Genomic DNA, 25,285 nt, shown 5'->3' on the forward strand with positions numbered 1-25,285 from the left:
TGATTTCTTTTCTTATTTTTTTCCGCGTATCTTCTGTAGGTAATTTCTTTGTGGTTACCATGGGGCTAATAAAACAGCTTAACTGAAAACAATCCATTTTAAACTGATAGCAACTTAACTTCAATAGTGTATATATACTCTACAGTTTTACTTGTCCCCTCCCCTACTCTGCTATTTTTTTAGATTTATTTATTTATTTTTGCAAGAAAGAGTGAGAGGGAGGAGGGGCAGAGAGAGAAGCAGACTCCCTGCTGAGCAGGGAGCCAGATGTGGGACTGGTTCCCAGGACTCCGGGATCATGACCTGAGCTGAAGGCAGACGCTTACCCGACTGAGCCACAGAGACGCCCTCACCTACTCTGTTATTGATGTCACAAACGACATCTTTTACTGTGTATCCGCTAACATATCTAGAAACAGGAACTGAGCCCTACCGGAGGAAGAGCATCAGAATGGTCAATATGCACGTAAACTAATTCAAAACTTTTCTTTTTCACTTCCTTAAAAAGACAAATGGCCATTCAGAACAAAAAGAGTATCAGTTTAAGCTGGAGTTTGTGATGTATGTGGGGGTAAAATATATGTCAACAGCATCCCAAAAGATGCAGGAGGGCAAGAGAATAATAGTCTGTAGGTCTCCTACTCAAGTACATGTCAAAGTACAAAGCATGAGATGTGCAGAGTGGAGACTAAAATGGGAAATGCTGCACTGTCATTTCCAAGCCGACCACGGTATATTAACAATGGGAATTGTAATTCCTAGAACAACTGCTGGATTCCTATGGACTCTTCTGCGGCATTTACTTACTCAGTTAGATTTACCATTATGTGTATGAAGTGTAAGTGACTTCACACTCGTGTGTGTGTTCAAATGCCCTGGTCTGAAGTGGGCCCTGGAAATGTGTTCACATGCTTCATATACTTACAAATTTTGAAAAAATTAGATATTTTTACTGACATCCAGAAGCATATTATAACAAAACCAAAAAAATATTTTAGATTATACAAAACAGTAATTCATTAAGAAAGCGAAATTTTGAATAAACTAATTAACAGGCACTTGAATTGTTTGATAATCTAATTAATGAAGAGGAGTGAATCAGTAAACACAATGAAAAATGATTTAAATTTCTTGCATATGTGACATAAATATTGACATTGACGAAGAAAACATAATATGACCATGCGGGCATCAAAACTAGCCAGTTAGTATCACAAATATAAGAGATTGTCAGAATTGTCCTCATCCAAAAACTTGAAATGTCTTAAAATCTTTTAGCCTATAATTGAAAGAAACTTTCTAAAAGAATATTTCTTTCTTTAATTCATTGATTTATTCATTGGAGAGAGGGAGCACACAAGCAGGGGAAGAGGCAGAGGGAGAAGCAGGCTTCCTGCTGAGCAAGGAGCCGGATGTGGGGCTCCATTCCAGGACCCCAAGATCACAATCCTAGCCGGAGACAGAGGCCCAACCATCTGAGCCACCCAGGCGCCCCGAAAGAAACTTGACAAAGGTTTACCCAAATATAAATAATTTAAAATGTTTTTGATCAGGGACGCCTGGGTGGCTCAGTCGGTTAAGCGTCTGACTCTTGATTTCAGCTCAGGTCATGATCTCAGGGTTGTGAGATTGAGCCCCAGGTGGGGCTCCTCCCCCGATCCTCCCCCGGCCTCCTCCGATGCTCCCCGCGCTCCTCCCCCCGCCCTCCTCCGATGCTCCCCGCGCTCCTCCGCGTCCTCCTCCGATGCTCCCCGCGCTCCTCCCGCGTCCTCCTCCGATGCTCCCCGCGCTCCTGCCCCCGCCCTCCTTCGGTACTCCCCGCGCTCCTCCCGCATCCTCCTCCGATGCTCCCCGCGCTCCTGCCCCCGCCCTCCTCCGATGCTCTCCGCGCTCCTCCGCGTCCTCCTCCGATGCTCCCCGCGCTCCTCCCGCGTCCTCCTCCGATGCTCCCCGCGCTCCTGCCCCCATCCTCCTCCGATGCTCCCCGCGCTCCTCCCGCGTCCTCCTCCGATGCTCTCCGCGCTCCTGCCCCCGCCCTCCGATGCTCCCCGCCAGCTCTCCTCGGCGTTCTCGGCTGCCAGTTCGACTTCGCACAGGTACCTGTGTTCTAAGTACACGGCGGTAACTACAGACCTGTCGACATTTCACGTCCACATCGGCTTTATGTCGTTACTTGTTCACCTGCCCGCGTCTCTTCCTCGACTCCGAGAATCCGGAAGACAATCGCAGCAAACCCCTGTATTCTCAGCCCCACCACCGTCGTCTCCTCTGGTGCTGTCCACACCAAGCGCGAGCAGTGGAACTGCAGGGACCGCAGTCTTTCCGAGGCCGCCTGACCCCGAGGGAGCCGGAGCTGGGCGACGAGGTGGCCACCGAGACGCAGCGACCTCCGGGGTCCTAGAGAGGACAGGAAAGCTCCTGGAAGGCGCCTGGGCTCAGGAGGCTGATGCACTTCCGGCCGTCCCGGCTGGTCGGGTCGGGCTGCTGCTGCCCGCCGCGGCTCCGGAGCTTCCCTGGACCGAAGGTGAGTTTCGGGCCGCGAAGATTGGAGGTCCGCGACTTGGAGTCGGCGGGAAGGAGCCGTGGGCGCTGGCCTGGCCGCCGGACGCGTCTGCAACCCGGGCGGAGTGGGAGAGACTCCCCCGGGGGCGGGGCTTCGAGGCGGCGCCGGAGTGTGTGTGTGTGGGGGGGCGACTGGCTGGGGTCCTGCTCCCGTGGGGGGGGNTGGGGGCGCCCGGCTGGGGTCCTGCTCCCGTGTGGGGGGGGGCGCCCGGCTGGGGTCCTGCTCCCGTGTGTGTGTGTGGGGGCGCCCGGCTGGGGTCCTGCTCCCGTGTGGGGGGGGGCGCCCGGCTGGGGTCCTGCTCCCGTGTGTGTGTGTGGGGGCGCCCGGCTGGGGTCCTGCTCCCGTGTGGGGGGGGGCGCGGCTGGGGTCCTGCTCCCGTGTGTGTGTGTGGGGGCGCCCGGCTGGGGTCCTGCTCCCGTGTGGGGGGGGGGCGCCCGGCTGGGGTCCTGCTCCCGTGTGTGTGTGGGGGGGGCGCCCGGCTGGGGTCCTGCTCCCCATGGAAAGCCGGACTCCCCTATACGCACCACCTTTGTTTAGTCGGTGTTAGCGTTATGAAGCATTTATTGCATGCGTTCTTTTCTCTAAGTATTTCAGAGGAAATAGCAAGCATCAGGATTGTCATTCCTAAATAGTTCCGAGTGTGTATCTTCAAAAATTGGCATTTTACGGACGCGAATCATGACGGCAGTACCATTAACACACTCAACTAAATGTGGGAGCATTCCGTAAAACCACCTAACCCCTCGTTCCTGTTCCCTTAGTTGTCTTACAGACGTCTTTTGCACTGATTTGGACCAACTAGAATCCAGTTAAAGACCGTTCAGTGCATGTAGTTGTCTTTGAAAATTTACAACAGTCCAGCCTGTCCCGAGTCTCTTCCCCGTGCATTGCCTGGTTGCGGGGAAGACTTGCCCGTCCTCCGGGAGAGGACCGCCGTTTCTGGATTTGCCTGTTTCCTCGTGGTGTTTAAATGGTTCCTCCATTCGTTTGTCATTATAATTGGTTATGCTTTGGGGTTAATTTTACAACACAAGTGGTTGACGATTTGTGTTATTTCTCGCTGCTAATACTGAAGCTAATGAGAAAAATGCTCTTTTATGCTTTTTCCTCCGTGATTTTAGTTCAGTTAAGGAACAAGAGGACACATTATCAAATTCTGCAGTTCTATCGCCTTTTATCATGTGTCTGCTGGCTGACACCTAATAGGCACTGAGTATCTGTGAAGCGAATTCTTCTGTGGGTTACAGGTAGTGCATAGAAACCGAGTATTGCATTTAGGATGAGCGCTCCTGCTTCCTTCAGGAGTATACCTAGCATGCTTCCAAGATTATGGCTTTTATGTCACCAAATTGTAATTCTTTCCTGCCCACCTCTGTGAGCTACAAACTCCTGTGTATACCAAGCTCGGAGCACAGCTCCAGAAACATCTGTCCAAAGACTGAAGCACTTTTTTACAAAGATTAAGCTGTTATGCTTTTCAGTAGTATTTTTCAAAGTTAAATTCACTTGAAGAGTACAGGAACATTATACATAAGTGGAAGTTTTTCTGGATCCAGTGCAGTAGCCTCCACGCCCTTCTTTCAGCTCTTCTTTAACTCTAGGCTTTTCTGCTTCCACTTCTGCCTCCACCTTCATTCCCTAAGCTCATTCACCGTCCAGGAGCAGAGCTGCTTAACACATAAATCCAGTCTTTTCACGTCCCTTCTTTTTTTTTTTTTCTTTTTTTTAAGATTTTATTTATTTATTCGACAGAGATACAGACAGCCAGCGAGAGAGGGAACACAGGCAGGGGAGTGGGAGAGGAAGAAGCAGGCTCATAGCAGAGGAGCCTGATGTGGGGCTCGATCCCATAACGCCAGGATCACGCCCTGAGCCGAAGGCAGACGCTTAACCGCTGTGCCACCCAGGCGCCCCTTCACGTCCCTTCTTAAAAGCCTTCCATGACTTTTGCTCTTATAATAAAATCCACACTCCTGTGCCCTGCGTGATCTGGCTTGTCTTGCCAGCCTAAATTTTTGCCACTCTTCTCTCACTTGGCTGGATCTGCTCTGGACTCCTTTCATTTATTTGAACATCATACCCTACCTCAGGGCTTTTGAACAGAGTCAAGGGCTATTCCCGTCCCCACTTCTACTCGTTGCATGGCTCACTCCTTGTCGCTCTTAAGGGCTCCACCAAGATGTTTACCTCACCTCCCACCACTCTCTCTTCATAGGTCCTCCATTTATTTGACAGCTCAGGGTCTGGTTGGTTTTCATCACAGTACTTCTGTCACCTAGTCCTTACTTCATTTGCCTGCCTCCTTACCCACTTTTGTTGTTGTTAATGTTACTTTCGGTTTGTCTTTCCTATTGGAATGTAAGCTCCAGCAAAACAGAGAGGGGTTCTGTCTTTTTCACAGTTGTTATCTCTGGTGCCTTGCAAAGCGGCCTCGCATGTCATAGGTGCTCAGGGAACACATATTGAGTAAAATGAGTGAATAAATGGCAACAGTATTAGTGTAGGACACGGTAAGGAACCAGGATATCAGAAGAAATCAAATAGGGAAACTTAGAGTGTGTCATATGAACAGCACCAAATCTATGCAGTATATTTAAAACACACACGAGTCTTAAATTGTTGTTGTCAGAATTCAGTTTCTTGTGGTTGTAGGATTGAAGTTCCTGTAGAACTGAGGTCCCCCTCACCCTGCTGGCTGCCAGCAAGAGCCTGGCTCAGCTTCTAGAGGTTGCCTGCATTTCTTTACCGGAGGCTCCCTCTCCGTTGACAAGCCAGCAAACGTTCGTCAGGTCCTCCTCCTGCTTCAAATCTGACGTGCTCTTCTGCCACCCGCCAGAGAATACGCTACTGTTACAGGGATCGTGCAGGTAGTGTAGCCCCACCCAGAGATCAATCGCCCTATCCTAAGGTCAGCTAATTAGTAACCTTAATTATGTAGCTGGGTGAACTTGGGAGACTCCAGGCCCCGAGGCTTTGACCTAGCCCATCCCAAAGATGGTTGCCAAAGGGTCTTGGTCTCGTCACCGAAAGAATTCAAGGACAGACACAGCACAGTAATGATACATTCTCGAGATGTGAGAGCGTCAATGCGCCACTGCCCGCTGGGGTTTCATTTCTTTTATGGACAGTTGTCAGTAAGGGGGTGGACTGTTCATTACTTGGGGCAGGGATTCTTGGAAGCAGGGTTTTGTGCTGGTTTGATTGGCTTCTTGTGGCTTTGTTTTGGAGTGCTGCTGGGACTGGCCTCCTGAGTGTGGAATTCCCCTGAGGCCCCTGGCATCAGAAAGGGAGCCCAGATGCCTGCCCTCCGACACACACCACCGCCACCTGGAGTCCTGTCTCCCGAGAGTTGAGTACTAGGCTGTCCCCGCTGCTTGGAGACCGTTCGCCCACAGCTCCCTGCACTTGCCACTTCGTGTGTCTGTTTCTGGTCCACTGAAATGTTTACCTCGTATTTGTGGCTGGCCATGTCCTTTTCTTTATTTCTTTTTATGTATCGTCTCCTAATGTTTGGAGCCAATTGGTAATTAAGCGTAACTGGCTGTGCCATGTCACTCTGGAAATCTGAATCCAGTCTTTGATTCGTTGCTTTTGAGCTGCCATTGGGATGTTCAGGGTTCTGCCCCTCGCGGGATCTAGAGGTAGGCTTCAGCACACATTTGGAAGGTCACCGCAGGTCATAGTCTGTCCTGACCTTTCTCGGATATTTCTTCCAGGATTTTCAACTATCTACTGGATATTGGCCTATAAATTCAATGTTTTATTTTGTTTGCTCTATTTTCTCTGTAAAAGAGGATATTCAGCTCATTAATACTGCTTTGTTAAGAATACCAGGTAATTAGTATTTATTTAGCAGTTGCCGTGGGCCAGGTACTGTGCTGAGCTTTATATGTGTGTTACGTTATATAATTATCCCAGCAGCCTTCGGAGAGGGGTCCTTTGGTCAGTCCCACTTTCGAGAGGCCACATGATTTGAACGTTCTCGCTACGCAGCACTGTTTCTCTGAAGACGATTTTAAAGAACTCATTCTGTTTGGTTCATCAGAGGATGCCAAATTGCACATAACTGAATAAATCAGGTAGATAAAACGTTGAAGATTGATCCATAATTTCGTAGCAAATCTAGACCTGTAAATCCTCTAGGCGTTTTGTCGTACGAGGTGTTTGGGATCTGTAGCGGGTTGGGACGTGGTTGGAGACAGGAGGACTGGTTGGGAACACAGGGTAACACATACAGATCCTGGGGGCAGGAGTGGTGTGGGGAGAATGGAAAGAGGCTATTTGACCGTACTTCTTCCCTTCCCTTCCCTTGCCACAGCTTGAGGAAATGAAAAGGGGAATTGAGCTGCTGACCCGGGCACATCCATGAAGCACTTGCAGTGGGCCAGCACCACGCTGGGCATTAAGGGTAAAGACAGGGTTCACAGTGGCATGAGGCCAGGAGGTCAGTCCTAAACTCAGCAACTGGAGGGGGAGCAGCACAGCAAATAGGCCGCCCCCCCCCCCGCGGCGGTGGGTCTGTGAGGCACCTGCCTGTGGTGCTCCCTGGTTTCTCAGTAGCATTAGGGGGCAACCCTGTAATCGCAGAACAGTTTGTGCCTATAAATCTAACCCCATGGGAAGCCACACTTTTAATAACGAAATCCAGTGCAGTTCCGTAGTTAGGAATTCTCAGACTTACGGGCTTCCTGGACTGAAGACTCAAAAACCGAGACACCAGATGCTGCAGTAAGGAGTGAAAACAGTGCAGTTGTTGGCCTCGGACATTGGCAGAGAGCAAGCTCCACAGTCTTGGTTAACTCACCGTGTTCTCCACACTGTAACCTAATTTTCTGTGAACTTTGCACTAATGTCTGTCTCTCCCACTGTGAACGCCAGGAAGGCAGGGACCAGGTCTGCTGCCTCTCACTGCTGTGGCTGAGGCGCCCCGCGCTGTGCCAGGCATCTGGGGGACATACAGCATTTGCATGAATGGAATAAATACATTTTCCCCACAATAAAGCATAACTGAAAAACTTCTAAATTCTGTCAGACATTAATAATTTATTAACACAGGGCTGAAGTCATATATAAAACTCAAATTCTACGATGAAAGCACATGACCAGTGTAGCTACCATTCAGCCTCCCAACGTAAGTGCCACAGCCCTGCAACAAACTCCTGCCATTTCCTTCCCGAACCGTACTCAGTATTTCTTTAAAATACAGATCTAGTGCTGGGACAGTGAAATCAAAGCCTTGATGCCCCTCACTTTTCCATATAATAAAGTCTAAACATCTTAGCTTAGCGTTCAAGGTTGTTTTCTAGTACAGTGCATCTTTCCCCACCTGACCTCTTTCTTTTTTTTTTTTTTTTTAAGATTTTTTTTATTTATTTGACAGGAGACAGAGACAGCCAGCGAGAGAGGGAACACAAGCAGGGGGAGTGGGAGAGGAAGAAGCAGGCTCATAGCAGGAGCCTGATGTGGGGCTCGATCCCATAATGCCGGGATCACGCCCTGAGCCGAAGGCAGACGTTTAACTGCTGTGCCACCCAGGCGCCCCCCCACCTGACCTCTTTCCACACACTTCTACCCACACCCTGTAGCCTAGAGTTCAGCCACCAGGACCGCTGCACAGTGTGACCGTAAATAGCTGAGGTCCTGTTGTTCATGTGGCCTGTCATGTTGAGTCCCATCCCAGTGCCCTGTCCCTGCCTGAAAAATTCCCGTTTGTTCTTGCAGGCCTAATTCAGACGCACGTGCCCCTAAGCCACATTCTTTCACTGCTCCGTACCCAGTCAGAATTATTTTTTCTCCTCTTTGCTCTCTGGATATCTGGTTGAATCCGCTATGATAGCACGCATCGTTTGATTTTATCACTAGTTTTGCGTGTCCTGTTCTTTACCTGATGCTACTGTATATTGACTGTCTACCAGGCTTTTCCATCACTACTGTTTGTTTGTTTGTTTCCTTGCAATAAGTATTTCAAATGATACAAAAGTGAGAAAAAATAAAGAGAGTATTCTGTGAAGGTAAATTTCCCTTTCTATTTTCTGCACTTACCTAGTTCCCTCCCCAGTGGTCACCCCCGTGCATCATTTCTTCGTTGCCATAATAACGTGGTATAACAAACAGCCATAAAACTTTGGTGGCTGGCAGCAATCAACATTTCTTTAGCACACGAATCTGCGGGGTTCAGCTGACCTGGGCAGGGCTGCCTTGTGCATCTGCAGTGACCTGTGGGTCTGCCAGCCAGTTCTGCACGTATCTGGGGGTGAGCTGAGCCGGGACGATCCCTCTGCCCTGCTGGGGTGATGGGTCCTGTCCCACGTGCCTCTTTCATCAGGAAGCAGATCGTCCTCCTTGCAGTTGTGGAGGGCAAGGGCAAGCCAGCTACAGAGTCACACAAGTACTTCCCAAGCCTTTGCTTGTGTGACAGTTGCTGGTGTCGCCCTGGCCAAACCTGGTCACGTGCTTGAGCACCGACTCGCAGTGGGGGGAGGGCACTACAAGTACGTGGCTACAGGAAAGAAGGAAGAATGGGGCAACCAGGATATTCTGCCATATGCTTTTCCGGATGCTGCACTTGTGACGTGAATGATAGCATGATATTCACGGTTTCTGTCCTTTACTTTTCCCCCCACTGCTTCTTAGTTTCCATTAATACATGATGTTTCATCATCAGGTGTGTCCTCTGAAAGAAGAATATATCAGGAAGTCTTGAATGTGGTTCCTCTTCACCCCAGGCTGGAGGGATCCTCCTAAGTTAACCCCAGAATGGCTTCGGCGGAGGAACAGGAGGGACTTAAGATCGTGAAGGTGGAGGAAGACGCGATCTGGGACCAGGAAACCTACCTTCGAGAGAACAGCTTTTCTAGCCAGGAGGCCTCCCGCCAACTTTTTAGGCATTTTTGTTATCAAGAGACTCCCGGACCCCGTGAGGCGCTGAGCCGGCTCCGGGAGCTGTGCCGACGCTGGCTGCGGCCCGAGACCCACAGCAAGGAGCAGATCGTGGAGCTGCTGGTGCTGGAGCAGTTCCTGACCATCCTGCCCGAGGAGCTGCGGGCCTGGGTGCGGGAGCAGCAGCCGGAGAGCGGGGAGGAGGCCGTGGCTGTGGTTGAAGATCTGGAGAGGGAGCTTAGTGAGCCTGAGAACCAGGTGAGAGGAGGAAGATGGGCTCCCAGACGCTGAGTTCTACACAAAGGGTGAAGTTTGCTGACTGACGCGGGCTACAGCCAGTTCTCAGTTGCTGTGTAACAGTCTGCCCCCAAGCCTTAATGGCTGGAAAACCCGAACAGTCAGGATTTAGGAAGCAAGTTGGGAGGATCTCTCATGAGGTTGCAGTGAAGATTTTTTTTTTAACTTGGATTCTCTTTTTACCAGTCCTGTAATGGTGGGGTGACTTAATCCAGTCTCTTGAGGTGGAGAGGGAAACTGAGGCACAGAGCAACAGGGCTGTACAGTGAGTCAGGCCCCATTGCCCAGAACCCAGACACGGTGAGGTGAGGTGTAGTGCTGGGGTTGCAGAGCTCCTCAGGATTGCCTGTCTGAGCCCTGGGCAGCGGGGACCACACTCCCCGTGAGCACCTGAAGGCTTGGCTGGGGGATCCACCTCCAGGATGACTCCCGTCCATGGTTGCTGGGAGGGGGCCGCAGTTCTTCACCGGCTGATGGCCAGAAGTTTCGTTCTCTGCCGTGTGGATTTCCGCCTAGGGCTCATGGAGTGTCCTCGAGTCAGCCAGCTTCCCTGAGAGAGACAGAGAGAGGGCTTTGCAGGACTTGGTCTCTGAGGTCGTGTACTGTCACTTCTGCCACACATCCTATTCTGTAGAAATGAGTCACTAAGTACAGCTCCCTCTCCAGGAGGGGGAATTAGGCTCCACCTTTTAAAGGAAGGAGCGTCCAGGAACTTAGGACAATACTTTAAAGCAGCGCCAGCACGCCAGACCACCTTGTTCTCCCCCATCGGCTCGTGGGTGTGGGGTCACATTTGGGGCCGCTCCCTGTGCCTTTCCTCTACAGAATGTTTCCTATGGTTCCGTGTGATGTCTTTCATTGAGTATTAGCCTGGGCTCCTGGATCCCCTCTCATGAACCCAAATATCCCTACTTGCCTTCAGGCCCCAGATCACGAACACGGCCATTCTGAAGCACGCTCAGAGGATGTGCTGCATTTGAAGGCCAAGCAGGACTCGATAGCCACCCAGCTTCAGTCCATGGTGACACAGCTCAAAGGTGAATCTTTGGGTCCCCACAGATTTGGAGAACAAGGTAAGGACTTGGATGGGTCCATTCGGGATCTCTGGTGTCTCTGCAGAAGGTAATAGTTCAGGCCGTGGACTCTGGGGTCAGATGGCCTGGGTTGGAACTTAAAACACCGCTGCTTAGTAGCTCTGTGACATCGGCCAGGTCAGGTAGCCTCCCTGCTTGCACCTTCAGCCTCTGCGCCCCTGGGATGGAGAGAGTCACAGTCCCTCAGTCATGGAGTCCTGTGAACATTTACTAAGTTAACACAGGTGAAACGGGTGGAACAGCACCTGCTCGCACACATCCTTTCGGGAGCCTCGCCCTGTCCGGGTGACCCTCCAGCCATATCAACAGTGCTGCCGACCCCGCTCTGGTCCCAGTGTCCTTGTTTAGCCCTTCTGTCCTTCTCACCTCTGGTGTTGCATCCTGGGCACGTGTGTGTGTGTTTCGGGGCTTCCTGTGCCCCTGCTGTGGTTGAGCTCTTTCATAAAGGGAGAAAAAGATGATGGTGTGGTGCGTGTGTTCTCCCAGGTGGTGAAACTGTACCCGAAAGCCAGGACTTTGCATCGAAGCAAGACGTCTTGAAGGAAATGGAACATTTTGGAAATAGCAGGCTCCACAGAGCTGCCCCTCTGGACTGTAAGTACAGAGAACCTTGTGCGCAGGAGAGCAGAGTGGGAAAGCAGCGGGGACGGGCCTCTGGGGAGAGACGGCACAGGTGCAGTGAGTGTGGGAAGGGCTTTACTCAGAGCTCAGTCCTCATCCAGCACCGGAGAACCCACACAGGGGAGAAGCCCTACGAGTGCGAAGAATGTGGGAAGGCCTTCAGCCAGCGGTCGGGCCTGACTGAGCACCAGCGGAGCCACACCGGGGAGAAGCCCTATCAGTGTAAGGAGTGTGGGAAGGCCTTCAGCGCTAGCAACGGCCTCGTCAGACACCGGAGGGTCCACACGGGGGAGAAGCCGTACGAGTGCGAGGAGTGCGGGAAGGCCTTCCGCCTGAGCTCCTACCTCGTGCAGCATCAGCGCATCCACGCCGGGGAGAAGCGCTACCGGTGTCGCGAGTGCGGCAAGGCCTTCAGCCAGAACGCGGGGCTCTTCCAGCACCTGCGCACCCACACGGGCGAGAAGCCCCATCAGTGCGGCCAGTGCGGCCGGCGCTTCGGCAGGCGCACGCTGCTCCGGAAGCACCAGCGGAGCCACACCGGGGAGCGGCCGTTCGCGTGCGAGCAGTGCGGGAGGGCCTTCGGCCACCACTGCAACCTCGTCAGGCATCTCAGAGTCCACACCGTTGCCAAGCCGGACTCGTTCCGTGGGCCCCCCGGCCCCTAGGTGGGGCCGTCTCGGAAAGTAAGATTTTCAAGCGGCATATTTTGTTTTTACCAAATGTATTCTGCTCTGGAATGAGTAGCTTGTCTGCAGACGGGGTGCTGTGTCTCCGGGGTGAGTGACTGTGGGTGTGGGCGCTTGCCCGGCAGCCGCCTCCTTGCCTGTCCCTCGCTTCATTTCTGATGATTTTCCTAAAAGGGGACCACAAATTACCTGGAAATAAATTGGTATGGAGGGGCTGTTCTTGAGTAATACTGACCACCGAATGAGTCTGCAAGACTCTTTAAAGACTGAATAAATTCAAAGGATGGTCAGAAGTGAGGCTTTTTTCCCCCCTGTGAAAGTGAACATTTTAAACACGCTGAAGTGTTGGGAGTAAGAATCCTTGCCATTCGCACGGGGGATCCTCCGGGGTCCCCCCGAGGACCGTGCTGGATGAGCTCTTCGGTGCTCTCATCGGAAGGAGTGACGTGCGCCCCAACAGCGCGGCCGTACTGGTGGTGTGAAAGCTTCAGTCCCGGCGGCTCAGAGAGCCGCGAGCCTCCGTATGGAAGTGCAGGTCGCTACCGTATGACGCCTCCCTTTGTCAGAAAGAATAAGGGGACGCGTGGAAACGCGCACATTACGCTCTTTCATTCATGGCCCTCTGTCAGCATCGTGCCCCGGCCGCGGCCCTCTGGAGCTTCGTCGGGTGTCCTTGCAGACAGCGTCCTTGAGGCTCGGTGAAGAGGAGGGGCTGCAGAGACCAGCGCTCCCCTGCCGTGTACTGTCAGCGTGAAACACGGGCTCTGGCACCGGACAGTCTGGGTTCAAATCCTGCCCCTCCGTGTGTGAGCCTTGCGACGTTGGGTAACTTACTCAAACGACCCTGTGCTTCGTCTCCCGGTCTGCAATCGGGGATGCTTAACTGTGCCCTTCTCACAGGGCGCTTGAGATTAAATTTATGCAAACTTCGAAACACAACAGCTTTCAGTAAACGTGCACTGCGATTTATGAAAGAAATAATACCATCTGTGTAGGCGGGGTTGTTGGAATTAAATAGGGTATGAAATGCTTCTACTGATATTCTCATTATACTTTTACTCCAGGTCAAAATCCAAAGTTGAACTTCCCAAGAGAGGAAATAAAAGTTCAGCTTAGAAGCATACTGTGCTAGACCTTTATCTTTGAAGTTTATAAAAAGTTAGAAGTGTGTGAGCACGTGTGTATATTTGGTTTTCCTTAGACTTTAGGGACCATAGCAAAAAGGACTCTTTAAAATTCCTTGACTGTTTTATTTGTGAATAGAACAATTAGCTAAATTCAGATTATCTGGAATAATGCTTATCAAATTTTAGAGTATCTACAAATCACTTGGGATCTTCGTAAAATACAGAGTCTAATTCAAAAGGTCAGAATGGAGGCCGGGAATCTGCATTTTCCGCGAGCTCCCAGCGCTGCTGTCGCTGGTTCCAGAGTGCGCTCAGCATCAGCGCCCCCTGCAGCCCTGAATACAGATGTGGTCCTTCAGCTGTGCGTGTGGTGCCAAACAGGTCGTGCTCCCCGCCCCCCCAGCCTCCACGGACAGCAGCATGGAACCCCTGATGCTGTGCTCCCTGCGGGAAGACGAGTGAGCTGCCCACGAGTGCAGTGGGCGGGTGGGTTTGAGAGACGAGGTGGTTTCCCCACTCTGGCGCAGGCAGATTCCTCCAGATCTTCACCCAGCAGTGTCTGCCTAGAGGAAGCTGCTCCTCGTCCTCCCTCCGCGCAGGAGCTGGGGGGGAGGGCAGAGGGGCTGTCCCCTGCTTCTGAGCACACTGCCGACGGCCGGACCTCCCCCTCAGCCCTCCCTGGGGTTGTCCAGGCATTCAGGACACGAGGCTGCTATGTCCTTCCCTGCAGTGCCAGCACGAACCACACGGAACTTCAGCCCGGTCCCTCCGGGGCTCTGACCCCAATGACCACACAGCCCCTTCCCTTCTCAGCTCCTCACAGCAGCAAAGGAACGCTCAGAGAGAACAACCACGAGAGGCCAGAGGGGTAAAGGAGAGCAAAGGGAGGAGAGGCCTCCCAGTGGGGGTGGGGATGGGCAGACAGGGGAAGAAAGGCCTGAAAGGGCAATCCTGCTGCCAGAAGATTGAAGGGGAATTTGGGAATGTTTCATTTTTTTTTTTTCAGATTCCGTTTCAGTGATCTGGTTCAAATGTTGCCTGGTGAACTGGGGAGACCCTGGGCCCTGAAGTCTCAACTCAGCCCATCCCAAAGATGTCGCCAAAGGCTCTCGGTCTCCTTATGAGAAAGAATTCAGGGACAGACGTGCAGCACCGCAGATGAGCGACACAAACAGGAAAGTTCATTAAAGCAGGGTACGCTCGAGATGCGAGAGCAGGCCGGCTTGAGAGAGAGCTGCATTCCTGGGGTTCGGGTTTTACCTTTTATTAACAGTTCTTAAGGGGTGGGATATTCATTATTGGAGGTGAGGATTTCTTGGTAGCAGGATTTTGTGCCTTTTTCTTATTTGACCAGAGGTTTCCTGTCATGGCACCGCCATCGGGGGCCTGTCTGGTGGGATCTGGCTTCTCGTGGATGTGGCCAGGACAGGCTACTGACCTTCCCCACACCTCACGTGGCTGCCTCCATGCTGGCCTCCGGGCATCCCGTTAGAGCCTCCGTGCCGCCTCTAACAGTTTCACTAATATGTGTGAAGGAAACATTAAAGACCCAATTTCCAAATATCCCCCTTTTATTAAAATTAATCATAAGATAACATCATAATTTATAAATCTATTAATTAGTTATTTTCCATTTTCCAATTAGAACATTGTCTGTTTGGTCCAAAGATACCAAAAGCTACAGCAGAAAAACCAAATGAAGCCCAGAGTGTCTCTGTGAGTGTTGGTTCCTCCCAAAAGTTGGGGGCTTTACTGACTGAACCAGATGGTTTCCTCACTTCTGATTGTGTAGTCTTACCGCTGGCTTTCTCTACTGGTGCGCACAAGAAACATCCAGACGTGACGAAAGAACCCCATCTGAGCCATCCGAGACAGGTTGTCCTTTCACTTTCCCGTTTGGAAATACTTGCACGTATAAACTTGTATGCATTGTTCATGAAGCCTGCTGGAGTTTTCTGTGGGCACTTGTTGGTTTTCCAGGGGTTTTGAAACATGGCTCCCCGTTTCTAGCTTCCGTTTAATTTGTAGACCACGGCTTGAGTTAGATCTAAGGATTTTAGATGTGCGTCAAGAGGGTGCCGCATGTGAGTGTCTCTTCCGTGTCTTGGTTTCTCCCAACAAGGCCTAAGACCACCGAGGGTGCGCAGTACACTGGATGGCCTGTCCTTGCGTGTGCGTCCCTGGACAGGCCAGTCATTAGTCACCTTATGAGGTGGGAAGTTCCTGTGGGAGAGCTCCGTATCTCCAGGAGTGTCGTCAGACACTTCCGCTAGGCTCTCCGTCACCTGAAAGCACCATGTGCCTGGAAGGAGCAAGTGTCCCTTCTCTTCAGAGCTGAGAGAGTCAGTCTCTCATTTTTCTAGCCACAAAGTTTTATTCAAGCCTTGTATTAGTATCAATTAATATAATGCCAAATTAAGATGAACGACCCACAAACAACCCCCTCGAGGTTATTCCCACCTAGAGAACATTACCAGTAACCCTCAGCAGCTCAAGTCTAAGTCAGGTGTGGATAGCTGGAGATCCCACCAGGTACACCTGTGAGGGGCTGAGACGTCGGAGGGGGCGTAAGAGGCCTGTGCTGGGCCCGAGCACCCATTTCCAGAGGACCTCCAGGGGTTCACAGGCAAGTGGCTCTGATAGCCTATGGCTGCGCCCAGAAATGTTGACACCCTTTTAGAATTTCTTTAAAAAAGGAAGACAGTTTTTTATTTGAGCCCAAGTTAGTTCTGCTGCCTGGAATACACAATCTGCATAAAGGAGTGCTATGGTGAGGGAGCACTTCATGTAGAGCTATATTCGTACAGAAAAAGTTAGCAATCATTAAACAAAGGACATGTCAGAAGTTGCTGAGCTTACGTTCCTCTTCCAGTACGTGCAGGGCTCACGACTCATGGCAACCAGGAGGGTTGATGCCTTTGTGTTCAGAATGCTCCTTTTTGGTTCTTTCTTTAAGGAAGCCGATGTACAGAGTGCTGGGGGTAGAAATGGAGCTCACGGGTTTTGCTGAGTCATTCTGACCTTGGTAAATGTTAGAGCTTCCCCGGGAGCCCGTCACGGGCTGGGGGGGACGGGATGCGCCTCCCAGGAAAGGGATGGGGCTGGGCGAAGGCCCTAAGGGATGGGACGAAACAGCTTTCCGCTGTGTGTGTGGACTGACCCCACAATCGCCCTACAAGAGCAAGGCGTGCGTGATCCCCGCTGGCCTTGACAACTGCGTGCGCAGCTCGGCGTGGCTCTGCTGTGGTCGATTGGGCGCCCACGGAGGCCCCATCTCCTGTTTTCCTATTCAGTGCGTGCAAAGTTCGCGTTCCACCTGGCAAGGTAGCGCTCCCGCTCGGGTGAGCGCGGGGGAGGCGCACGCGCGGGGTCCGCAGCACGCCGCCGGCGGGGCGCCCAGGAAGGGCTTGCGGCGTCTGGGAAGGTCGGCGGCGGTCGGGGCGGGCTGAGGACGGCGCGGGTGACCTGCGTCCCCGTCAGCTGTGTGGGCGCGGACGCGCTGCCTGCCCTCTCTGCCACCGTCGGAAGACAGCGGTGTGGCGCAGCGACTCACCAAATGAAACCCGCTATCCCGCAGGTGAGGAGTGGGGTGGGGCAAGGGTCAGGCTTGTTTCCAACCGGAGTCCCCTTCTGGGGGAGCTCAAGCGGGAAAGGGGGTACTTGCTAGCCCTCGGGGGCCGCGAGCGAGGCGGCCAGAGAGCCAGAACAGCCTCCCAGCCACCTCGAGAGGCCGCGGAGGTGCGCGGGCGTGCACTGGGACAGGGTCCGTGCTGCCTCGCTGGCCGCGTTCCTGGCGTTTGCAAGGTGCACGCGGCGGGAGCTCCTTTCGGCAGGGGTGAGTGCTGGTCTCGGTTCTGGGGTGACGGCGCAGAGCGCGGGGGACCCCGGGAAGGTGAGCGCCCGCATCCCGGGCATGGTCACGACGCTGCTGCGGCCGGTGCGTGGCGCTGGGCTGACCGCTGACGCACGGTCTAGGCCGTGTGCCGCCGAGGCCGCCTCGGTGAGGAGTGGGGTGCGCCCTCGTGCCCGTGCGGCCGCCCAGCGCGTGCTCGCCCGGGTGTAATCCCGAGCACAGCCGCAGGGCGGCGCCCGTCCGCCGTCCCGGGGCCGGTGCCTCCTCCCGCCGCTGCTCGTCCGAAGCCGAGACGGGAAGACCCGCACTGTGCGCAAGCTCGGCAGCCGCTTCCCCCACGCCTCGCGAACCGCGCGCGCGCCGTGGGTGGACACGACCCCGTCTGCGGTCTGTCGCTGGCAGGTGTCGTCTCCCGTTCTGCGGGTTGTCTCGCTTTGTCCCTTAGACGTGTCCTTCGCTGTGCAGATTTCGCTGGCCTGCAGTCCCCGTGGTTGAGGTTTGCTGCCGTTGCCCTTGCCCTGTGGCTTTGGCGGGGTTCCGGGCTCACACGGAAGCCTTACTGTATTTGGGGTTTATTTTCGTCCGTGGTGAACGAGGTGGTGTGGTTTCCCCACGGGAGAGTCTTGCCTCCTTTGGGGCGATCAGCTGACCAGAGCCGTGGGCTTGTTTCCGGGATGTCTGTGCAGGTGGCCTCTGCGCGTGCGCGTGCGGTACCACGCGGCTTCAGTTACCTCAGTTCGGAGGGCAGCTCGAATGTGAGATCGCGACACCTCCGGGCTTGTCTTTTTCAAGGTCGCTCCGGCTGTTCGCAAACTTCTGTGCTCTGTGCTTCTACACACATTTTAGAAGTACTTGTTCTGTAAAATATACTGTTGGTGTTTTCATAGGGGTTACATCATTTTTTTAAAAAGGTTTTATTTATTTGACAGCGAGAGAGGGAACACCAGCAAGGGGAGTGGGAGAGGGAGAAGCAGGCTCCCCGCTGAGCAGGGAGCGTGACGCGGGGCTGGATCCCAGGACCCTGGGATCATGACCTGAGCCACTTAACCAACCGAGCCAGCCCGGCGCCCCTCGGGGGTTGCATTAGACCAGTATGTTGCCTTGGGTGGTATGGACATTTGCGGAGTAATTGTTCTTCCACTCCGTGAGCACGGAATGTGTTAGGTGGTTTGTATCATCATCGGTTTCTTTCCGCAGCGTTTTAGTTTTCACAGTACAGGTCTTTCACCTCCTTAAGTTTGTTCCCAGGTATTTCATTATTTTTGGTGCAGTGTAAATGGGACTGTTTTCTTAATTTCTCTTTGCTACGTCATTATAAGTGTATAGAAATGCAACGGTTTCCGTGTATTGATTTTGTTTTCTGTGACTTTACTGAATTCATTTATCAGTTCTCATGGTTTTGTGGTGGTGTCTTTAGAGTTTTCGGTATGTAGTGTCATGTCATCTGCAAGAGCGAAAGCTTTCTTCTTCCTTAGCAGTTTAGATGCCTTTATTTCTTTTTCTGTTCTGATTGCTGGGGCTGGGATTTCCGGTACTAGCTGAATAAAGGTGGTGAGAGTCAACATCCTTGTCTTATTCCTGACCTGAGGACAAAAGCTCTCATTTTTTCCCCATTGAGTCTGATGTTCGCTGTGGGCTTTTCATATATGGCCTTCATTATGTTGAGGTATGTTCCCTCTAAACCTTGTCTAGGGTTTGTATCATGAATGGATGTTGTACTTTGTCAAATACTTTTTCTCCATATATTGAAATGATACAGTTGTTACTTTTTGTCTTGTTGATACGAAGTATCACATTGATTTGCAAATATCAAAACACTTGCATCTGAGGGATAAATCCGTGATGCATGCTTTTTAAAATATATTCTTGGATTCAGTTCGCTAATATCTTGTTAAGGATTTTTGCATCTATGTTCATCAGGGATATTGACCTATACTTTTTTTGCGGGGTCTTTATCTGGTTTTGGTCTCAGGGTAATGCTGGCCTCATAGAATGAGAAAGCCTTCTTTCCTCTTCTTTTTTTTGGGGGGGGGGTGGCATTTGAGAAGAATAGGTGTTAACTGTTCTCTAAATATTTGTTAGGGGCACTTGGGTAGCTCAGTGGGTTTAGTGTCCGACTCTTAATTTTGGCTCAGAGTCCTGGGATGGAGCCCCAAGGAAGGCTCTGAGCTCAGCCCGGAATCTGCTTGATTCTCTCTCCCTCTGCCCCGCCCCACTTGCGCATTCTCTCTCTCTCTCTAATAAATAAATCTTTAAAAAAAAAAAAAAAGATTTGGTAGAATCCACCCATGAAGCCATCTGATAATCTTGGTTGGTTGGTTTGTTGGGAGTTGTGGGGTTTTTTTGTTTTTTTAAAATTTTATATATTTATTTGACAGAGAGAGACAGTAAGAGAGGGAACACAAGCAGGGGGAGTGGGAGAGGGAGAAGCAGGCTTTCCACTGAGCAGGGAGCCTGATGGGATGCAGGGCTCTNGTTCTCTGCCGTGTGGATTTCCGCCTAGGGCTCATGGAGTGTCCTCGAGTCAGCCAGCTTCCCTGAGAGAGACAGAGAGAGGGCTTTGCAGGACTTGGTCTCTGAGGTCGTGTACTGTCACTTCTGCCACACATCCTATTCTGTAGAAATGAGTCACTAAGTACAGCTCCCTCTCCAGGAGGGGGAATTAGGCTCCACCTTTTAAAGGAAGGAGCGTCCAGGAACTTAGGACAATACTTTAAAGCAGCGCCAGCACGCCAGACCACCTTGTTCTCCCCCATCGGCTCGTGGGTGTGGGGTCACATTTGGGGCCGCTCCCTGTGCCTTTCCTCTACAGAATGTTTCCTATGGTTCCGTGTGATGTCTTTCATTGAGTATTAGCCTGGGCTCCTGGATCCCCTCTCATGAACCCAAATATCCCTACTTGCCTTCAGGCCCCAGATCACGAACACGGCCATTCTGAAGCACGCTCAGAGGATGTGCTGCATTTGAAGGCCAAGCAGGACTCGATAGCCACCCAGCTTCAGTCCATGGTGACACAGCTCAAAGGTGAATCTTTGGGTCCCCACAGATTTGGAGAACAAGGTAAGGACTTGGATGGGTCCATTCGGGATCTCTGGTGTCTCTGCAGAAGGTAATAGTTCAGGCCGTGGACTCTGGGGTCAGATGGCCTGGGTTGGAACTTAAAACACCGCTGCTTAGTAGCTCTGTGACATCGGCCAGGTCAGGTAGCCTCCCTGCTTGCACCTTCAGCCTCTGCGCCCCTGGGATGGAGAGAGTCACAGTCCCTCAGTCATGGAGTCCTGTGAACATTTACTAAGTTAACACAGGTGAAACGGGTGGAACAGCACCTGCTCGCACACATCCTTTCGGGAGCCTCGCCCTGTCCGGGTGACCCTCCAGCCATATCAACAGTGCTGCCGACCCCGCTCTGGTCCCAGTGTCCTTGTTTAGCCCTTCTGTCCTTCTCACCTCTGGTGTTGCATCCTGGGCACGTGTGTGTGTGTTTCGGGGCTTCCTGTGCCCCTGCTGTGGTTGAGCTCTTTCATAAAGGGAGAAAAAGATGATGGTGTGGTGCGTGTGTTCTCCCAGGTGGTGAAACTGTACCCGAAAGCCAGGACTTTGCATCGAAGCAAGACGTCTTGAAGGAAATGGAACATTTTGGAAATAGCAGGCTCCACAGAGCTGCCCCTCTGGACTGTAAGTACAGAGAACCTTGTGCGCAGGAGAGCAGAGTGGGAAAGCAGCGGGGACGGGCCTCTGGGGAGAGACGGCACAGGTGCAGTGAGTGTGGGAAGGGCTTTACTCAGAGCTCAGTCCTCATCCAGCACCGGAGAACCCACACAGGGGAGAAGCCCTACGAGTGCGAAGAATGTGGGAAGGCCTTCAGCCAGCGGTCGGGCCTGACTGAGCACCAGCGGAGCCACACCGGGGAGAAGCCCTATCAGTGTAAGGAGTGTGGGAAGGCCTTCAGCGCTAGCAACGGCCTCGTCAGACACCGGAGGGTCCACACGGGGGAGAAGCCGTACGAGTGCGAGGAGTGCGGGAAGGCCTTCCGCCTGAGCTCCTACCTCGTGCAGCATCAGCGCATCCACGCCGGGGAGAAGCGCTACCGGTGTCGCGAGTGCGGCAAGGCCTTCAGCCAGAACGCGGGGCTCTTCCAGCACCTGCGCACCCACACGGGCGAGAAGCCCCATCAGTGCGGCCAGTGCGGCCGGCGCTTCGGCAGGCGCACGCTGCTCCGGAAGCACCAGCGGAGCCACACCGGGGAGCGGCCGTTCGCGTGCGAGCAGTGCGGGAGGGCCTTCGGCCACCACTGCAACCTCGTCAGGCATCTCAGAGTCCACACCGTTGCCAAGCCGGACTCGTTCCGTGGGCCCCCCGGCCCCTAGGTGGGGCCGTCTCGGAAAGTAAGATTTTCAAGCGGCATATTTTGTTTTTACCAAATGTATTCTGCTCTGGAATGAGTAGCTTGTCTGCAGACGGGGTGCTGTGTCTCCGGGGTGAGTGACTGTGGGTGTGGGCGCTTGCCCGGCAGCCGCCTCCTTGCCTGTCCCTCGCTTCATTTCTGATGATTTTCCTAAAAGGGGACCACAAATTACCTGGAAATAAATTGGTATGGAGGGGCTGTTCTTGAGTAATACTGACCACCGAATGAGTCTGCAAGACTCTTTAAAGACTGAATAAATTCAAAGGATGGTCAGAAGTGAGGCTTTTTTCCCCCCTGTGAAAGTGAACATTTTAAACACGCTGAAGTGTTGGGAGTAAGAATCCTTGCCATTCGCACGGGGGATCCTCCGGGGTCCCCCCGAGGACCGTGCTGGATGAGCTCTTCGGTGCTCTCATCGGAAGGAGTGACGTGCGCCCCAACAGCGCGGCCGTACTGGTGGTGTGAAAGCTTCAGTCCCGGCGGCTCAGAGAGCCGCGAGCCTCCGTATGGAAGTGCAGGTCGCTACCGTATGACGCCTCCCTTTGTCAGAAAGAATAAGGGGACGCGTGGAAACGCGCACATTACGCTCTTTCATTCATGGCCCTCTGTCAGCATCGTGCCCCGGCCGCGGCCCTCTGGAGCTTCGTCGGGTGTCCTTGCAGACAGCGTCCTTGAGGCTCGGTGAAGAGGAGGGGCTGCAGAGACCAGCGCTCCCCTGCCGTGTACTGTCAGCGTGAAACACGGGCTCTGGCACCGGACAGTCTGGGTTCAAATCCTGCCCCTCCGTGTGTGAGCCTTGCGACGTTGGGTAACTTACTCAAACGACCCTGTGCTTCGTCTCCCGGTCTGCAATCGGGGATGCTTAACTGTGCCCTTCTCACAGGGCGCTTGAGATTAAATTTATGCAAACTTCGAAACACAACAGCTTTCAGTAAACGTGCACTGCGATTTATGAAAGAAATAATACCATCTGTGTAGGCGGGGTTGTTGGAATTAAATAGGGTATGAAATGCTTCTACTGATATTCTCATTATACTTTTACTCCAGGTCAAAATCCAAAGTTGAACTTCCCAAGAGAGGAAATAAAAGTTCAGCTTAGAAGCATACTGTGCTAGACCTTTATCTTTGAAGTTTATAAAAAGTTAGAAGTGTGTGAGCACGTGTGTATATTTGGTTTTCCTTAGACTTTAGGGACCATAGCAAAAAGGACTCTTTAAAATTCCTTGACTGTTTTATTTGTGAATAGAACAATTAGCTAAATTCAGATTATCTGGAATAATGCTTATCAAATTTTAGAGTATCTACAAATCACTTGGGATCTTCGTAAAATACAGAGTCTAATTCAAAAGGTCAGAATGGAGGCCGGGAATCTGCATTTTCCGCGAGCTCCCAGCGCTGCTGTCGCTGGTTCCAGAGTGCGCTCAGCATCAGCGCCCCCTGCAGCCCTGAATACAGATGTGGTCCTTCAGCTGTGCGTGTGGTGCCAAACAGGTCGTGCTCCCCGCCCCCCCAGCCTCCACGGACAGCAGCATGGAACCCCTGATGCTGTGCTCCCTGCGGGAAGACGAGTGAGCTGCCCACGAGTGCAGTGGGCGGGTGGGTTTGAGAGACGAGGTGGTTTCCCCACTCTGGCGCAGGCAGATTCCTCCAGATCTTCACCCAGCAGTGTCTGCCTAGAGGAAGCTGCTCCTCGTCCTCCCTCCGCGCAGGAGCTGGGGGGGAGGGCAGAGGGGCTGTCCCCTGCTTCTGAGCACACTGCCGACGGCCGGACCTCCCCCTCAGCCCTCCCTGGGGTTGTCCAGGCATTCAGGACACGAGGCTGCTATGTCCTTCCCTGCAGTGCCAGCACGAACCACACGGAACTTCAGCCCGGTCCCTCCGGGGCTCTGACCCCAATGACCACACAGCCCCTTCCCTTCTCAGCTCCTCACAGCAGCAAAGGAACGCTCAGAGAGAACAACCACGAGAGGCCAGAGGGGTAAAGGAGAGCAAAGGGAGGAGAGGCCTCCCAGTGGGGGTGGGGATGGGCAGACAGGGGAAGAAAGGCCTGAAAGGGCAATCCTGCTGCCAGAAGATTGAAGGGGAATTTGGGAATGTTTCATTTTTTTTTTTTCAGATTCCGTTTCAGTGATCTGGTTCAAATGTTGCCTGGTGAACTGGGGAGACCCTGGGCCCTGAAGTCTCAACTCAGCCCATCCCAAAGATGTCGCCAAAGGCTCTCGGTCTCCTTATGAGAAAGAATTCAGGGACAGACGTGCAGCACCGCAGATGAGCGACACAAACAGGAAAGTTCATTAAAGCAGGGTACGCTCGAGATGCGAGAGCAGGCCGGCTTGAGAGAGAGCTGCATTCCTGGGGTTCGGGTTTTACCTTTTATTAACAGTTCTTAAGGGGTGGGATATTCATTATTGGAGGTGAGGATTTCTTGGTAGCAGGATTTTGTGCCTTTTTCTTATTTGACCAGAGGTTTCCTGTCATGGCACCGCCATCGGGGGCCTGTCTGGTGGGATCTGGCTTCTCGTGGATGTGGCCAGGACAGGCTACTGACCTTCCCCACACCTCACGTGGCTGCCTCCATGCTGGCCTCCGGGCATCCCGTTAGAGCCTCCGTGCCGCCTCTAACAGTTTCACTAATATGTGTGAAGGAAACATTAAAGACCCAATTTCCAAATATCCCCCTTTTATTAAAATTAATCATAAGATAACATCATAATTTATAAATCTATTAATTAGTTATTTTCCATTTTCCAATTAGAACATTGTCTGTTTGGTCCAAAGATACCAAAAGCTACAGCAGAAAAACCAAATGAAGCCCAGAGTGTCTCTGTGAGTGTTGGTTCCTCCCAAAAGTTGGGGGCTTTACTGACTGAACCAGATGGTTTCCTCACTTCTGATTGTGTAGTCTTACCGCTGGCTTTCTCTACTGGTGCGCACAAGAAACATCCAGACGTGACGAAAGAACCCCATCTGAGCCATCCGAGACAGGTTGTCCTTTCACTTTCCCGTTTGGAAATACTTGCACGTATAAACTTGTATGCATTGTTCATGAAGCCTGCTGGAGTTTTCTGTGGGCACTTGTTGGTTTTCCAGGGGTTTTGAAACATGGCTCCCCGTTTCTAGCTTCCGTTTAATTTGTAGACCACGGCTTGAGTTAGATCTAAGGATTTTAGATGTGCGTCAAGAGGGTGCCGCATGTGAGTGTCTCTTCCGTGTCTTGGTTTCTCCCAACAAGGCCTAAGACCACCGAGGGTGCGCAGTACACTGGATGGCCTGTCCTTGCGTGTGCGTCCCTGGACAGGCCAGTCATTAGTCACCTTATGAGGTGGGAAGTTCCTGTGGGAGAGCTCCGTATCTCCAGGAGTGTCGTCAGACACTTCCGCTAGGCTCTCCGTCACCTGAAAGCACCATGTGCCTGGAAGGAGCAAGTGTCCCTTCTCTTCAGAGCTGAGAGAGTCAGTCTCTCATTTTTCTAGCCACAAAGTTTTATTCAAGCCTTGTATTAGTATCAATTAATATAATGCCAAATTAAGATGAACGACCCACAAACAACCCCCTCGAGGTTATTCCCACCTAGAGAACATTACCAGTAACCCTCAGCAGCTCAAGTCTAAGTCAGGTGTGGATAGCTGGAGATCCCACCAGGTACACCTGTGAGGGGCTGAGACGTCGGAGGGGGCGTAAGAGGCCTGTGCTGGGCCCGAGCACCCATTTCCAGAGGACCTCCAGGGGTTCACAGGCAAGTGGCTCTGATAGCCTATGG

The 25,285-nt window shown here is 52.4% G+C and overlaps 1 protein-coding gene across 2 annotated transcripts; it reads left to right on the top strand.

The window, feature by feature from the left end:
* The first annotated feature begins 2,389 nt into the window (after nucleotides 1–2,389).
* On the top strand, nucleotides 2,390–24,575 carry ZSCAN31 (zinc finger and SCAN domain containing 31). Of its 2 annotated transcripts, XM_034660083.1 has the most exons (6): nucleotides 2,390–2,524; nucleotides 9,228–9,700; nucleotides 10,662–10,812; nucleotides 11,320–12,094; nucleotides 20,875–23,503; nucleotides 23,642–24,575. In XM_034660083.1, the coding sequence occupies exons 2-5, from the start codon at nucleotides 9,320–9,322 to the stop codon at nucleotides 21,485–21,487; spliced, it is 1,920 nt and encodes a 639-aa protein (XP_034515974.1). In that variant the 5' UTR covers nucleotides 2,390–2,524; nucleotides 9,228–9,319; the 3' UTR covers nucleotides 21,488–23,503; nucleotides 23,642–24,575. The 2 variants fall into 2 exon arrangements, with proteins under 2 accessions (XP_034515974.1, XP_011215242.2); XM_011216940.3 differs by lacking the exons at nucleotides 20,875–23,503; nucleotides 23,642–24,575 and adding an exon at nucleotides 14,274–15,207 and having other exon boundaries at nucleotides 11,320–14,135.
* Nucleotides 24,576–25,285: the final 710 nt, after the last annotated feature.

Source organism: Ailuropoda melanoleuca, chromosome 5 (genome assembly GCF_002007445.2).
Source record: "Ailuropoda melanoleuca isolate Jingjing chromosome 5, ASM200744v2, whole genome shotgun sequence".
Taxonomy (NCBI): domain Eukaryota; kingdom Metazoa; phylum Chordata; class Mammalia; order Carnivora; family Ursidae; genus Ailuropoda; species Ailuropoda melanoleuca.

Coding starts and splice junctions, on each gene's coding strand:
- ZSCAN31 (XM_034660083.1), top strand. CDS start 9,320: ATGGCTTCGGCGGAGGAACAGGAGGGACTTAAGATCGTGAAGGTGGAG. Junction 9,701..10,661: donor TTAGTGAGCCTGAGAACCAG/GTGAGAGGAGGA, acceptor ACTTGCCTTCAG/GCCCCAGATCACGAACACGG. Junction 10,813..11,319: donor CCACAGATTTGGAGAACAAG/GTAAGGACTTGG, acceptor GTGTTCTCCCAG/GTGGTGAAACTGTACCCGAA.